We start from the raw sequence: 16786 nt of genomic DNA, 5'->3' as shown, positions 1-16786 counted from the left end.
TCCCTGGAAGCCGGTTTTGGGCAAATAAAGAGTTTCTAAAAGATCAAAAATATTATTTTTGAGAAACTAATTTTATAAACTTTTCTGTTTTAATTAAATAAAATTTATTGTGCCCAATTTAATTAAATTAAGTAGGCCCAATTGCTCCTATATTTGGAGGCCCAAAACCAAAGCCCATTAGCATGCAATTTAAAATCTATAAATATGTTACCTAGACTTTCAAAACACCATTCATCAGCACATGTTTCCACCGAAAATCACACAATACACACACCATAATTTTCGAAACTAAGAGGGATAAAAAGCTAGGATTCTTCGTCGTCCGGTCGTTCATCTTCGCATCCTCGCCAACGATTGAGTATTCGAGCGTTTTAAATGAAAATGAACATTTTCTAAACTCTTTTTAAGCATCATTCAAATCATAATATGCATGATTTAATTTTTTATGCATGAAAAATATATGTGTTTGATAACTTTTAAGGTAGAACGTATATTTTCAAAAATACGATGTTTTTACGCTAATATGAAAAATGTTATGAATCCAACGAGTACGCTGACAAAGTAAGATAAAATATGATTAAATTGAAGAGAAAACAAGATGTAAAACCAAAGGGAAAAACCAGGAGAGAAGCCAAGGGATTATGGGTTTCTCATTGATTCAAGGGGCTCGACTATGGTGCATGGGGTGTTGGGGCTCGCCCAGGTTTTGAGGAGGGTTCGTTCGGATGTGGTTAGGTCCTAGTAAGGGTCCTCGAAGGGATAGGACTCACGCTAAGTGGCTGGATAAGAGTCCTTGCGTGAAACGACTCTTCCCATGCATGATCAAGGGTGGCCGAGAGGTTGCAACGGGAGGTTTGGGAGAGAGCTGGGCTAGGTTGTCTAGGCTATGGCTCAGGGTGGTCTAGAGAGGGTCATGAGGGTTCGGGTTTGAGGGAGGCTCGAGCATAGGGGTCCTTGTCGAGTTGGAAGGCATAGTCGCTTTTTAAGTGGTTATGCGCGGCTCTTGTTCTGGGAAGAGTTCCTGCGTGGTTCAGGGCTTGGGCTAGGTTTGGTGGGGTCTGTGCCTGGTCCAGGGTTAGTGAGGGTCCGAGGTGATCACTGGTTAAGGGGTTAGAGGAGTCTTGGCTCGATTAAGAGTCCTAAGGGGAGGAGCACCTCGAGCGACTGCTGGTGCAGCAAGCTTGTAGCACTTCATGCATGGGTTCAGGGGTCTAGGATGTGCGTGGTTGGGTCTGGGTGTGGTCCAAGGTCGGTAAGGGTCAGGTGGGCTAGCTGGTGGCTCGAGTAGAAGAGTCCTAGGTTGGCTAGGAGTCTATTAGCGTGAGTAGCATCTGGTGTGCAGCCAAGGGTCTTCTGTCCAGGAGTTTTTGCGTGAGTTAGGGGCTAGTTCCTTGGGTCAGGGTTGGTCAGTAGGGTGCCTAGATGGGTTGGCTCAGGTTTGGCTCGAGGTGGCTCCGGCGTGGCTCGAGTAAATAGGGAGATGACTCGTTGTGTTTAGCTAAGGGTCTAATTTTGTGATATAATGAACAAAAATTGGAACCATGGGTCCGTTGGTGTGGTTCATGGCTCACAAGAGTATTTTAGGTAATAAAAAGGTTTTTTTTAAAATTTGGGAAGCAAATACTAAGTTTTGAATTTATTCGGGAATTAAAAGCCTCACGAATCGTTAATTAAATAATTAATTAGAAAGCCTCGAACTATGCTGAATAAAATTATGAAAAATTTGATTTAAACTTAAATAATTATTTGGGATAAGCTCATGTCATTAAAAGTAAGAAAAATTCAAAATCGATAATTTTTACGTCTAGAGGAAAAACATTTATTTTATACTTGAGAATTACATAAAAGCTTGGCAGTGTCCCGAAGGATAATAATGCATGCTAAATGATTTAAAATGGTGATTTTTGATGAAAATATGATATTTTATGATTTATGGTAAAGCTGTGCAATTTTTACTGTTAAGAATGCTATTTTAGGAAAGTTGTGATATGTTACGATTTCTGTACTGTGAAAAATGCTAATTTTCAAATGTGGAAAGGAAATGATATTTTATCTTTTGTTAAAGAAAATGAAAATATTTTGAGATATGTGAATTGACTGTGACAAAAGATATGATATATGATTTGATTTTATGGGGATATCGTGAGGGCCAAGGCCCCAGAGGACCCCATTTACGGGACAAGGCCCTAGAGAGATGCCGACGATCGTATTTTTACGGTGGAGCCTAGTGCCCACCCCATAGGCCATGTGGAGCTGAAAACTGATCAGTCGACCAAAGGATAAAAGCTAGTCACTTTCAAGGATCAAACTTCACCAAAAATGATACAGGATTGAAAGCTTTACGATTAAAATTATTTTACGATTTATGATTCATTTATGCTTAAAATTATTTTAAATGGTTTAATTATATTTAAACGCTATTTTAAATAAAAATATGATTTTTAAATGCATGTGATTGTATGTGTATTGTTTTCTATTAATATTTAGAACGTGATAAGCTATTAGACTCACTAGGTTTGTATGATGCGGGATTTGATGATATTATGGGAGACGCTGACGATTGAGTGGATCAAGTGCTACAGTACACTTCTGATTGACCTTTATTTTTCGCACTAGCTTGATAGATAAAAAATTTGAAAATTTTATGTTAATGACTTTATTAGGGATTTTTATGCTTTAATTTTATTAGTTGATAGTTTGGGGATGTTTTTATACACTTGAGGTTTTAAATGTTAAATTATTATGATTTATGAAAATTTTGAGTTATATTATTTAGTATTTTAAAGTTTATGATTTATAAAAAAAATTCGAGGTCGTTTTTGTTAGCATCAAAGCCAAGGTTTTCCCCGAAGGATTGTGTACTGTCACTTTGAAAAGCTCAAGAAGTCACGCCTCAAATATGTGAGTTTTTACTGCTTTATGCCTTATATACTAAATTATTTTTAAATGCTTTTATGATACATGATATAAATGTTAGTTGGATGTTGCATGTTGCATGAAAATTTTTAGCTCATGTTGGTTACATGGTTTGGACGACGTATATAGAGATGCCTCCTAGAAGGATTTTGCGTAGGACTGATGAGGTTAGACATGAGGAGGAGATTCCACAGCCTCCACCTAATCAGGATGTTAGAGCCCGTGTACTAGCCGGTATGGCACGTTTACTAGAGCAACACGTAGGAAATGGTGTGAGGGTTAGACCAGAGGCTGCTTATGAGTGTTTTAGGAGGATGGACCCCGATGATTTTCATGGCACTAGTGATCCATTCGTTGCTAAGGGATGGATTCGATCTTTGGAAGTGATTTTTCATTATATGTATATGGCGGGCACTGACTGAGTTCGTTGTACCATCTATCTACTGAAGGGCAACGCTTCCTTATGGTGGGAGGGAGCGGAGCGAGGAGTGAATTTGGCGACTGTGACTTGGGAAGAATTTAAGAGGGTTTTCTATGATAAATATTTCACTGCTGATGTTCGTTCTAGGCTTAAGAGTGAGTTCATGAGTCTCCGTCAAGGGGATTGGTCTGTTGCCGAGTTTGTATAGAAGTTTGATAGGGGCTGTCACTTTCTGCCCTTGATTGTGAATGATGCTGCTGAAAAGTTACGACACTTCCTAGATGGTTGAGGCCGACTATGCGTCATGATGTGATGCTTGGAGATCCTACTGATTATACTACTGCCATCGTCAAAGCTTTTACAGCCGAGCAGTCACCTAAAGATATAGATTGGGAGGTGCAGCAAAAGAGGAATCGTGCTCAGCAAACTATTCAAAATAATAAGAAGCCTTATACGGGACCACCTAAACAACCAAAACCACAAGGACAACCATCTAGAGGAAATGTTCCGAAGACTGATGAGAAACCACTGTGCAAGGAGTGCAATCTTCAACATTATGGCAAGTGTATGTGGGGCACTTACAAATGCTTCAAGTGTGGAAAGTTGGGACACAAGTCTAGGGATTGCCCAAAGCTCGAGCAAGCCACTGCTGGAAGGGTCTATGAGATGCAAGCTGAGGAGGCTGAGGCTGAGCCATCACCACACTGATTTTCGAGGTAACCTAGTTGTTTAACATTTTTACGACGCTTTTACTGCATGAAATGTTAAAATGGGTTAAGAGGATTGATTTGGTTAATGAAGAACTTAGAGAAGAATAGAGTGCATGCACAACTTGAGCTGGATTTAGGAGTCAACATTGGGAAATTTTGGGATATAATTACAATTATCGAGATATAGAGTTAAGTTTGAGGTGGATGAGGGATCATAAGCTATTCATCTATCAAGACAAAGAAAATTTCGAGGACGAAATTCTTTTAAGGAGAAGGTATTTGTAACGTCCGAAAAACCATATTTAGTAAACTACACTTAATTGTTTTATTTATGGATTCTTAATGCTTGCATGATATTTAAAGGTATGATTACATGATTAAATGATTATATGACATGATTTCATGAAAATGAAAGATTTTACCCAAATATTCGATAATAGGCAGGCGAAAGGAGACCGGGGACGACCAAGACAAGAATATTTATTAAATATTTTCGAGGCTTCTTAATATGATTAAAAAATGATTTAATTTTTCTAAAAAAAGGTAGGGTTCGAATTATTTTACGAGTCGAGATCGATTTTTCTCGAGAAGCCGGTTTTGAGCAAACAATGAGTTTCCAAAAGATCAAAAATATTATTTTTGAGAAAATAATTTTATAAATTTTTATGTTTTAATTAAATAAGAGTTATTGGTTCCAATTTAATTAAATTAAGTAGTCTCAATTGCTCCTATACTTGGAAGCCCTAAACTAAAGCCCATTAGTATGCAATTTAAAATCTACAAAATATGTTACATAAGCTTTCAAAACACCATTCATCAGCACATGTTTCAGCCAAAAATCACAAAATACACACACCATAATTTTCGAAAAAATGTGGAAGAAAAAGCTAGGATTCTTCGTTGTCCGGTCGTTCATATTCGCACCCTTACCAACGATTGATAACTTTTACGGTAGAACATTTATTTTCAAAAATATGATGTTTTTACGCTAATATGAAAAAAGTTATGATTCCAACGAGTACGCCGCCAACGTAAGATGAAATATTAATTAAATATGATTAAATTGTAGAGAAACAAGCTGGAAAATCGAAGAGAAAAACCAGGAGAGAAGCCAAGGGTTTATGGGTTTTGCGTTGATTCAAGGTGCTCAGCTAAGCTTCATGGGGTGTTGGGGCTCGATTAGATCGTGAGGAGGGTTTGTTCGGTATGTGGTTAGGTCCTAGGAAGGGTCCTAGCAGGGCTAGGACTCGCGCTAAGTGGTTGGAGAAGAGTGCTTGCGTGAAAGGACTCTTCCAATGCATGATCAAGGGTGGCCGAGAGGTTGCAGCGGGAGGTTTGGGAGAGGGTTGGGCTAGGTAATCTAGGCTATGGCTCAGGATGGTCCAGAGGGTTCGGGCTTGAGGGAGGCTCGAGCATAGGGGTCCTTGTCGAGTAGGAACGCATAGGCGCACAATTAAGCTAATTAAACTAAGTTGTTCTTGTCTAATATATTAAATTTTGTCATATAAATTCGTTACTTAATGGATTATACTCATGGTAGAAAGATATTTAGAGAAATTATTTAATTTGGATATGCTAAATGGTTGTTTAAATATATACTTAAAGGGTTTGATGTTATTTAAAAACTTTTATGCATGGTTTCAAGAGTTAATTTTTCAAAAACATATATCATATTAAGGTTAATGAAAAATACAATTTTTTTAGCAAAATATATTGCTTTATATTGTAAATATAGGAATGGTTGACTCGTCCAACTGATAAAGATCCGTAAGATAATCTCACAAGCGACCTACTATTGTTGTTAAGGGTGTTCACCTTTGGCTAACCTCATTTCGTCCATAATCTGTGTGTGACAATCATCAAATTTTAATCAATGTGATTTGCATAAAACATGTTTTTTAAAACTATTACTTTTTATGCCAAAAATATTTCTTATTATTGTAAACATAGGAATTGTTGACTTGTCTAACTGATAAATATCTGTAAAATCATCTCACAAGAGAACAACTATTGTTGTTAATGATGTTAACAATTTGGTTAACCTAATTTCATCTGCAATCTGTGTGCGTCAATAATCACATTTTATTCATTCTGATTTGCATAAAACATGTTTTTTTAAAGCTCAAAACCTTGAATTTAATATCTCGTCTCAAATTTTGAATTCTTGAGGTTGATACATTGTTTGTTTGTTTTTTAAGTATGTCATATTCTTGGAAAAAATTGTACCTCCAATTAAATGACATTTATAACTTTATTTTATAAAACGATTAGAATAGCTATTTTGTAGCGTATGCAATGAAATGATGACACACCTTACACATTGGGACAATGAGCACACCACCAGTGCATGGGTCAAACAAACATAAGAGTTTATAAAATTTGACATCAACAGATTTTTTTTTGTTAAGGGTGTGTAATTTTACAGTTAGGTCTTTGAGATTTTGGTATTTGATAAGTTACAATTTATCAGCAAATATTTTTAAATATGTTTTCATAATATTGAATTCGCATCCAAAACATTTTGTGAGCCGATCAGTTATTTCAGTTCGTTCCTTAACATAAATTAATGAGTTTTTTCTAAAATGATTTAATGATGTTTTATTATTATATATTTGAACTAAAAATATAAAATTCTCTATCTACTAGGCCATGAATTGTAACAAATATTTTTCTCAATGTTTTCTTACTTTAATCTTGAACATGCAACAATACAAAATGGCACAACTCCTCATAACTTGAGTAACTAAAACTTTATTCATGAGATTTTAATAAAATAACACATACTCTTTAATTTCACAATATATACATTAACTAAGCAATCTTCTCAAATGAAATGAGGCGCCTCTCTTTCTTCCAAGACTTGTCCCAAACAACCACCCGATAATTGCTTTCGGCATTTGCAGCGACAGCATCCGTGGCGGAGATGATGAGCCTGTAATTAATACCATTAACTATTTGAGTTTCTCCTTTTACTATCGACACAAAGCTTAACAAGGCATTGACCCGCTTGTTGTGCTCTTTCACCGCAAACTTCCCTATCTCAACCACCTTTGGGTCGGTCATGTTACTAATCTCCTGCCAACCGGCGAAGGAGGCTTTGATCGAAGAGGAAGCAAGAAGAATTGAAAAGGTAACGACTAGCAACGAGAGAAATTTGGGTGCCATTTTCTTCCCTTAATCAGATAAATTTTATTTGCTTGTGAAATTTGTAGTGATTATTGGCGGGTTTTTATAGTGACAATGCCCAATCAAAAGGTCTTTTTCTATGATGTTATATTGACACGTTTAAGCAAACATTATTTTAGCCAAATCTTGTTACAAATTTTTTTTAAGAAAGATAAAATCTAGTCGGGATTTAATTTGAAAGCGTATATTTAAATTTTTCAACGTATCCTTTTCATTTTCACAAAACTTTCTTTTAATAAATAAAAAAGTATGTTAACTACATGCATCTTTCAATATCACCCGGAGGAAAAAATCTCTCATTTGTGGTTGACTTTGGTCATATAATTTTGATTACAAATAAGAGTTAGGTACGTGGTCTCTTCTAAAACTGCTTTTACTTGAAGTGATTAAATTGAAATATGATTTATTAATCTCAATGTGTTTGCTTACAAAAATAAAAATGTCTTAAACTCAAATGTTGTTAATGATTGAATTTGGACACGATTTTTAATCCTTAATTTCGATAAAGATAAATAAATTATATTTTGTATAAGTGGAAATAAACAATAGTATTCTTACTAGTTGCCTCTTACACACACACACAGAGATATATACTTTGGTTTATATTGCTTAAAATTGAACAATATTAAAGCGACGCTTTAATAATAAGAATCAATAACACAATTCAGATAACTAAACTAAGTTTGCATTTGTCCAATATATTAAATTTGGTTCTAGAAATTCATTACTTAATGGATTGTACTCATGGTAGAAAAATAGTTAAAGAAATTATTTAATTTGGATATTCTAAATAGTTGTTTAAATATCATTAAAGGTTTTGATGTTACTAAAAAATTTGTGACATGATTTCACAAGTTAATTTTGCAAGATAGAGATACTATTTAGTTCACAAATGAAAAATATTACTTTTTATGTAAAAAAAAGTATTACTTATTATTGCAAACATATGAGTGGTTGACTCGTCTAACTGATAAAGATCTGTATGACCATCTCACAACAGATCTACTATTGTTGTTAATGGTGTTCACAATTTGGTTTACCTAATTTCATCCGCAATCTGTGTGCGTCAATCATCACATTTTAATCATTTTGATTTACATCAAACATGATTTTTTAAAGCTGAGAACCTTGAATTTAAGATCTTGTCTCAAATTTTGAATTCTCGAGGTTGATAAATTGTTTGTTTGTTTTTTAAGTATATCATATTCATGGTAAAAATTGTATCTCCAATTAAATGATATTTACAACTTTATTTCTAAAACGATTAGAATATTTTGTAACGTATGCAATGAAATGATGACACACCTTACACATTGGGGCAATGAGGACACCACCGGTGCATGGGTCAAACAAACATAAAAGTTAATCAAATTTGACATCAAAAGATTTTTTTTTTTGTTAAGGGTGTGTACTTTTATAGTTAGGTCCTTGGGGTTTTGGTATTTGATAAGTTACCAGTTATCAACAAGATATTTTTAAATATGTTTTCTTCATATTGAATTCGCATCCAAAACATTTTGTGAGCCGATCAGTGATTTCAGTTGGTTCCTTAACATAAATTAATAAATTATTGAGTTTTTTCTAAAATTATTTAATGATGTTTTATTATTATATATTTGAACTAAAAATATAAAATCCTCTATCTACTAGACCATGTATTGTAACAAATATTTTCTCAATGTTTTCTTACTTTAAGCTTTAACATGCAACAATACAAAATTGCACAACTCCTCAGAACTTGAGAAACTAAAACTTTATTCATGAGATTTTAAAAAAATAACACATACTCTTTCACAATATATATACATTAATTAAGCAATCTTCTCAAATGAAATGAGGCGCCTCTCTTTCTTCCAAGACTTGTCCCAAACAACCACCCGGTAATTGCTTTCGGCATTTGCAGCGACAGCATCCGTGGCAGAGATGATGAGCCTGTAATTAATACCATTAACTATTTGAGTTTCTCCTTTTACTATCGACACAAAGCTTAACAAGGCATTGACCCGCTTGTTGTGCTCTTTCACCGCAAACTTCCCTATCTCAACCACCTTTGGGTCGGTCAAGTTACTGATCTCCTGCCAACCGGCGAAGGAGGCTTTGATCGAAGAGGAAGCAAGAAGAATTGAAAAGGTAAAGACTAGCAACGAGAGAAATTTGGGTGCCATTTTCTTCCCTTGATCAAATAAATATTATATGCTTGTGAAATTTATAGTGATTATTGGCGGGTTTTTATAGTGACAATGTCTTATGAAAAAGCCTGTTTTTATGATGTTGTATTGACACGTTTAAGCAAACATTATTTTACCCAAATCTTGTTACAAATTTTTTTTAAGAAAGATAAAATCTAGTCGGGATTACTTTGAAAGCGTATATTTAAATTTTTCAACATATCCTTTTCATTTTCACAAAACTTTCTTTTAATAAATAAAAATGTATGTTAACTACATGCATATTTCAAAATCATCCGGAGGAAAAAATCTCTCATTTGTTGTTGACTTTGATCATATAAATTTGGGATTACAAAAGAGTTAGGTACGTGGTCTCTTCTAAAACTGCGTTTACTTAAAGTGATTAACTTGAAATATGATTTATTAATCCCAATGTGTTTGCTTACAAAAATAAAAATGTCTTAAACTCAAATGTTGTTGTTTGCACAATATTTGGTGTTGCGGGCGTGCCAGGTGCGAAAATTCACCGATGTGTGAAAATGATAAAAATCTAACTTCTAAAAATTCAAACGACGTGAATTCTAAATTCGACCGTCAGTTCTAGTCTCCTAAAACAACTATAACGCCATAACGAATAAAAACTATTGGAATTTGATGAAAATAAACCCCTAACATAATTTGTATCAACAAATCAGTAGGAAATTACAAAACACAACAAAATATTAAAGAAAGCTGATGAAATCTAGACGAAGAATACTTGGAATATGATAGAAATCTTAAAAACTATCGCTTGAAGATTGAATTTTTTGCAGAGAGCTTTTTTGCAGAATTTTGTCTGTGTAGAGTTGTGTGTGTTCTCTGTAGTCTGTAGCCGATTGCCTCCTTTTCTTCCTAGTAACTGGTCGGTTCTCCTCCACTCCCCCATCATCCATGTTCCCCGCTTTTTACGCCACGATCTCAACCTCCCTTCCCATGATCTTTTCCCTTTTCCGCGCTTCATGATCAGTTTTTTTTTTTTTTTTTTTTTTGAAAATTAATCGGTTGCACTTGATGGGCTTCTAATAAAATAATTAAATTGGGCTTCTAATTAAATTATTTTGGCCCAAACAATTGCCCCCCGCAAGCATTGGCCCGTGGGCCAAAATGCTTGTATGTTATTCTTTTACTTCATTTCTTACCGATATGGCCCATAAGCAAAAAAGCCCAAGAAAAAAAATCAAGTCTTCGGTGAAGCCAAATTCAAAATTTCAAAAGCCCGCTTTATTCTTCTTCTTCACAGAAGAGACTCCAAAATCTTGTGGGAAATTTCATGTTTCTGAATCCATATTCTGTAATCTTCAAATTCCATTTAATGTGAAAGCCAAATCTCAAAGTTTCCAAATTACCTCATCACCCAACTCACAACTGTGCTCCTTTTTCTCTGACATTACCATCTCGCTGTACCAATAAACTCCCCAACAAGAATTTTTCCTATTCCAGATACAACAATGGTCATGGGTACTGAAATTTTTGCACTTCCAATTATGCTTGTCAGTAGCCTTTTGGACAACTTCATTATTCACCCTTGGGGAGGATTTTTTGGAAGCCTGAGCAGCAGAATTAGCAGAGAAGAATGCCTCGTCCTTCTTTCCAGCAAGTTCCTTTTCCAAAGCATCAACTTCAACAATTTTTTGCCCAGCAAATGTGAGCCAGGATTTGATTTCTTGGTCCAGCTTAAGCACATTCACAAGATCCACAGCAGTGTGGAGAAGGGAGGAGAAGGTGGGCACAACAAGCTTATCCTTTCCCATAATACCTTCAAGAGATTGCAGGGTTATGAGAGATGAATCCGGATCATTAGCCCAGATGTTCCTGCCATCAACCACTCTAGCAGAAAGGATTTTTTCCAGAAGGGAATTTGCTCTTGATTAAATCAAGGTTCTTGCTACCACGGACAAACTCAAAACTATTGGGGAGTTTCATGGTTGAACAGGTAGGAGGGAGGGAGATGAAATGAATGAATGTCTACGTTTTGGAAGTACGCTGTTGTTTATGAATCTCATAAACATATTATTTCTAAGTTTATTCCCGGCTCGGTTTCAGCCAGTCCCTTGTCTTCATCTCTTGCACCCACTGACGTATTTACCTCATGAAAACAATGTATGCGAGCTTCATAAGCCATTTTTGGCTTTCCCGCATCGTGTCTGATAGGGGAGTCTGATATGTCATTATCTTTGCTGTAGGTGTGTAGATTTCCAGTCAACGACCAATTAGGTCTAGAACTTCTCCAAGGTCAATGGTTATTGCCGAAGGTCGGAAAAGACTCCCTATCTATTTTTCTGTTGTCTTGATTTGTAGGTTGAATGTTCCCCGATTGCATATCCTTGTATGTATCATCACTGACTGAGAGTTGGACATAGATTGGCCTCATTTCTCCAGTGTGTTCGACACTTAAGCTTTGGTGTCATTTGGAGCTTTTTGAAACACAGGTACATCTCAAACTCTTATGTGATCTTACGTGCTCTTACGTGTTGCATCCACTCAAGACAACTCCCTTGACCTTTACATTATGCATTGCACTTCAGTCGGATCCCTTTCCCGCATACACGTATATTCATTTGCACTTCAGTCGGACCCTTTTCCCGCATACACGTATTTGCACTTCAGTTGGACCCCTTTCCCGCATACACGTATTTGCACTTCAGTTGGACCCCTTTCCCGCATACACGTTTACTTACTGTTCTTGCATGCGGTGGCTCCGCTTCTTATCGGTTGATTGTTGGTTTCATGTTGCGGTTGTTGGGTGTTGAATGTGGAATGAGGATGGGTTTAATGTGATGTTGTGTATAGGATGTTGGGAAGGAGTTTATATTCGTTCTTAATTCCCTCAACCCAATTCATTCCAACAGTTTCAATCAAAACCATAAGTTGGCTTAAGACTCCCCACTCGAGGGTATCCTCTTCTTTGATTCTCTATCAAAACACAATGAATCCAATATGATAGAAGTGGCCTCCTGGCCAACTTAATGATCATCTTTATTTTGAACCATAACAAATATTTACACTAGTGGCCCTAAGGCCTACTTCAAACAAAATCCCACAACATGAAGCTAAAAACATGCAAAAATGGCTGATTAGCCTATTTTTCTTCCAAAATCAACTTCTGGGTCTACTTGGGGTTTGCATATCGCCTTTGTTCTCTTCAGTTCTTCTTTTATTACTCGTCGTCCGCCCAGTGAGCTCAACTCCCCGCTGGCTGTGTGCCTTTCCTCCCACATTCTAAGTGGCCTCAAGGCCTACTTCATGAATCTGTCACTGCACATGCAAACAATCAATTTATAATGGCAGAACGGTCTATTCCACCATGATTTTTGGTACCATAAAAACATTGGAAATAAGTGGCCATAAGGCCGACTCCCTAGTGAAATAATGGACCTTCAACATAAAGAATGAAAGTGGCTTACTGTCCCACTCTCCCCAATCGATTTTATTGTTGAATCATAAACAAAATATATTTATTTCAGTGGCCCTAAGGCCTAAATCACATGACACCTTGAAATCAGGAACTTAATATATACACAAGTGGCCCCGAAGGCCAACTCCCCACAGAAGAATGCTAACTCTCCACTGAAGAATGCCAACTCCCCACTGAAGATTAGCCTTCGTGATTGCTTTACTCGCAAGCTCTTCCTACTTCTTCCCTCATACTTGGAAAATACGGCTTGAGATACTTGCCGTTTATGCATCTTTTGTGTGGATGGCCATCTATGCTTGATAGCCAATATGCATTTCCGTCTAATACCTTATGTACCTTGAATGGTCCCTCCCAGTTGGGAGACCATTTGCCCAGCTCCCTGTCCTTTGTTCCTAGTGGTAGTATGGTCTTCCACACTATTTCTCCTTCATGGAAACTTTTCTTGTTAACTCTTTTGTTGTAGATTCTTGCCACTTTCTGTTTCTGTAACAGCAAAGCATTGTACGCTTGGATTCTCAACTCATCTAGTTCTTCTAGTTCCATGATCATTGCTTCATTATAATGCTCAAGGGAAAGTTCATTTTGCTTTGCCACTCGCATTGATGGCACCATAATCTCCAATGGGAGCACTGCATCATGGCCAAAGGTAAGGGAAAAAGGGCTTACTCCAGTGGCAGTCCTCTTGGATGTCCTGTACGCCCACAAAGTTTCTGATAATAGCCTTGGCCAATCCCTAGGATTCTCTTCCATCATCTTTTGTAGAATCTTTATCAACACTTTATTTGACGCTTCGGCTTGCCCGTTGGACTGTGGGTAATGAGGGGATGAGTTTATCAATTTAATTCCATAGTCTTCTGCAAACTCCCTCATATCTAAGCCTGTGAACATAGTTCCCTGATCTGTGGTCAATGACTCTGGAATTCCAAATCTATGAATAATGTTCTCTTTCACAAAGTTAATAACATCCCCTTGCTCCGCTTTCTTCAAGGGCACTGCTTCTACCCATTTGGTGAAAAAATCTGTAGCCACAAGGATGAACGAGTGGCCTTTAGATGATGAAGGGTAGATTTTCCCTATTAAATCCATGGCCCGGCCTTTGAATGGCCATGGTTTGACAACGCTGTGAAGTTCATCCACTGGAATTCTTTGGATGTTCCCGTGTCTCTGACATGGCTGGCATCCCTTAGCATATTTGATGCAATCTTTCAGGATGGATGGCCAATAGTAGCCATACCTCCTTATCAACCATCTCATCTTTATTCCAGATTGATGCGCTCCACACACTCCCTCATGAACTTGCTTCATGATCTCCAAAGCCTCTGGGAAGCCTATGCATCTGAGAAGCAGACCATCTAGCCCTTTCCTGTACAAATCACCCTCCACTAAAACGTAATTAAGAGCTCTCATTTTTAAACCATGTGGAATATCTCTCCCGGTTGATTCTAGCACATGTTTTATGTCATCCCTCCAGTCACCAGCTAAGTTTATATCCAAGTTGAGCGTATCTACCTGAATCCCTCTTTGCTGAATTGAAGGGTGGTTTCTCTTTTGAATCAACACCAGCCTGTGTATAAGTTCCGGAGACATCTTCAATCCCGAAGCAACCTGTGCCAACTTGTCTGCCTCCCAATTTTCTTGTCTTGGGACGTGTACTAATGACACTTCCTCGAAATCATCTAGCAGTTGGGATGCAGCGGTATAGTAAGGAGCTAAGGACAAACTTGTGCATTTGAACTCCCCTGACAGTTGTTTGAGTACCAGCTGAGAATCCTCTGATATCAATAACTCTCTTGCACCTAAGTCTTTCAGAATTTCCAATCCAATGACCAGTGCTTCGTATTCCGCTTGATTGTTGGTGCATGGGAAATTCAAATTAAAGGATAGAGCGGTTTTCACACCTCTTGGGGAGGTGATCACAATACCAGCTCCAGCTGCTGTTTCTGTACTTGATCCATCGAACTTCAACTCCCAGGGTTGAACTCCCACTCCACAAACTGGAAATCCAACATGTTCTCCAATAAACTCATCAAGTGAAGGGTGATCAGCTAAAAAATCGGCGATAGCTTGGCCTTTTACTGATTTTTGGGGATAATATGTCATTGTAAACTCGGCCAATGCTAAAGACCATTTGCCAATTCTTCCAGAGAGGATGGGTCTATTAAGCATGTATTTAATCAAATCGGTTTTAGCCACCACAAACACTCTTGATTGAATTAAATAATGTCTTAACTTAGTACATGCATAATACAGTGTTAAGCATAGCTTTTCAATCACAGAGTATTTTACCTCTACTGGAGTAAGGAATCTACTCAAATAATAGATGGCTTGTTCATTTCCTTCATGATTATTTTGAACTAGTAGGCATCCAATTGACTCATGAGCAGCAGAGATGTATAATTTAAGGGGCATTCCATACCTGGGAGGCATCAGAACAGGTGGGTTAGATAGATAACCCTTGATCACATCAAAAGCTTTCTGATGCGATTCCTCCCATTTGAACTCCCCGCTGTCTTTGAGCTTCAACAGCTGTGAAAACTCCTTTGTCTTCCCTGCAAGGTTAGAGATAAAACGCCTCAGGTAATTCACTTGCCCAAGGAAGCGTTGCAACTCTTTCTTGTTTCTAGGCTGATTTGCTTCCATAATGGCTTTGGCTTTGTTTTTATCCACTTCAACTCCCCTCTGGTGCACAAGAAATCCCAGAAAGTTTCCTGCCTTCACGCCAAATGCACATTTCAATGGATTTAACTTCAATTCATGTTGCCTCATTCTTTGGAAACTCTTCCTCAAGTGCTCAATGTGATCAGTAGCTTGTTTAGACTTTACAACTATATCATCTATATATACTTCAATATGATGTCCTATCATGTCATGAAAGATGGAGTTCATGGCTCTTTGATACGTGGCTCCCGCGTTCTTTAGCCCGAATGGCATAACAAGCCATTCAAACGTACCAACAGCTCCCGGGCATCTGAATGCTGTTTTGTGAGTGTCAGTATCAGCTATTTTGATTTGGTTGTAGCCCGAGAACCCGTCCATGAAAGACAACAACTCATGTTTAGCCACTGAATCAATTAACATATCAGGTATCGGCATCACATATACATCTTTGGGAGTTGCACAGTTCAAGTCTCGGAAGTCGATGCATATTCTGACCTTGCCATTTCTCTTCATTACTGGCACAATGTTTGAAAGCCACTCGGTATATCGGATTGGCTTTATAAACTTGGCCTTCAACAATTTCTCAACTTCCTCTTTCACTTTCAATTCAACTTCTTTTGACATGCGACGAGATGACTGTTGAAATGGTTTGAAACCTTCTTTGAGTGGAAGTCGGTGTTCGACCAATTTTCGGTCCAACCCTGGCATGTCATCATAACTCCATGCAAAACAATCTTTGTATTCCTTCAACATGCTGATCAAGTCTTGCTTCAACTGCTCTTCCAGTAGCTTACTCACATATACCACTTTTGGATTCTCAAGCTCCCCCAGTTAATCTCTTCCAATGGGTCTTGAACTTCATGTTGGCCATCTTCCAGTTGAGATGGCGCCATCAACAACTCATCGACTTGGAGCTCATCATCTTTGTATTCTTCTTCTTGGACAACTTCAGTTCCATAAGTGTCCCATGCTTCCTCTTCCTTTAGTTTTTCCAGTACTTGTTGCACATGTGCCTTCCATATAGAGGTTGCAGCTACCTCCTTTTCTTCTTGGTTCGAATCAATCATCAATCTCCTCAATCAGTGGCTGAATTATCGGCCTCGACGGCACGAAAACAGTAGGTTTGAGGATTCTTTCCAACACCGAGCTTGGAGTTGGTGTTTGCATGTACAGTGGATTTTCTTTCTTGCTATTGCTACGGATTTTGATAGGCCCAAAATCCCCATTGTAATATCTGGCCTCCACTGCACTTGCACTAGTTTGGAACGGTTGT

The 16786-nt window shown here is 37.4% G+C and overlaps 2 protein-coding genes across 2 annotated transcripts; both read right to left on the bottom strand.

The window, feature by feature from the left end:
- Nucleotides 1-6858: 6858 nt before the first annotated feature.
- Nucleotides 6859-7212, bottom strand: LOC140839042 (cysteine proteinase inhibitor 5-like). Its single transcript, XM_073205673.1, has one exon. The coding sequence runs from the start codon at nucleotides 7210-7212 to the stop codon at nucleotides 6859-6861; it is 354 nt and encodes a 117-aa protein (XP_073061774.1).
- Nucleotides 7213-9044: 1832 nt separating this feature from the next.
- Nucleotides 9045-9398, bottom strand: LOC140839041 (cysteine proteinase inhibitor 5-like). Its single transcript, XM_073205672.1, has one exon. It carries the CDS (start codon nucleotides 9396-9398, stop codon nucleotides 9045-9047), a length of 354 nt encoding a protein of 117 aa, XP_073061773.1.
- Nucleotides 9399-16786: the final 7388 nt, after the last annotated feature.

This window comes from Primulina eburnea, chromosome 8, assembly GCF_022965805.1.
Source record: "Primulina eburnea isolate SZY01 chromosome 8, ASM2296580v1, whole genome shotgun sequence".
NCBI lineage: Eukaryota > Viridiplantae > Streptophyta > Magnoliopsida > Lamiales > Gesneriaceae > Primulina > Primulina eburnea.
Note: the sequence above shows the minus strand (reverse complement) of the source record. Positions and strands in the feature narration are given on the sequence as shown.

Coding starts and splice junctions, on each gene's coding strand:
- LOC140839042 (XM_073205673.1), bottom strand. CDS start 7,212: ATGGCACCCAAATTTCTCTCGTTGCTAGTCGTTACCTTTTCAATTCTT.
- LOC140839041 (XM_073205672.1), bottom strand. CDS start 9,398: ATGGCACCCAAATTTCTCTCGTTGCTAGTCTTTACCTTTTCAATTCTT.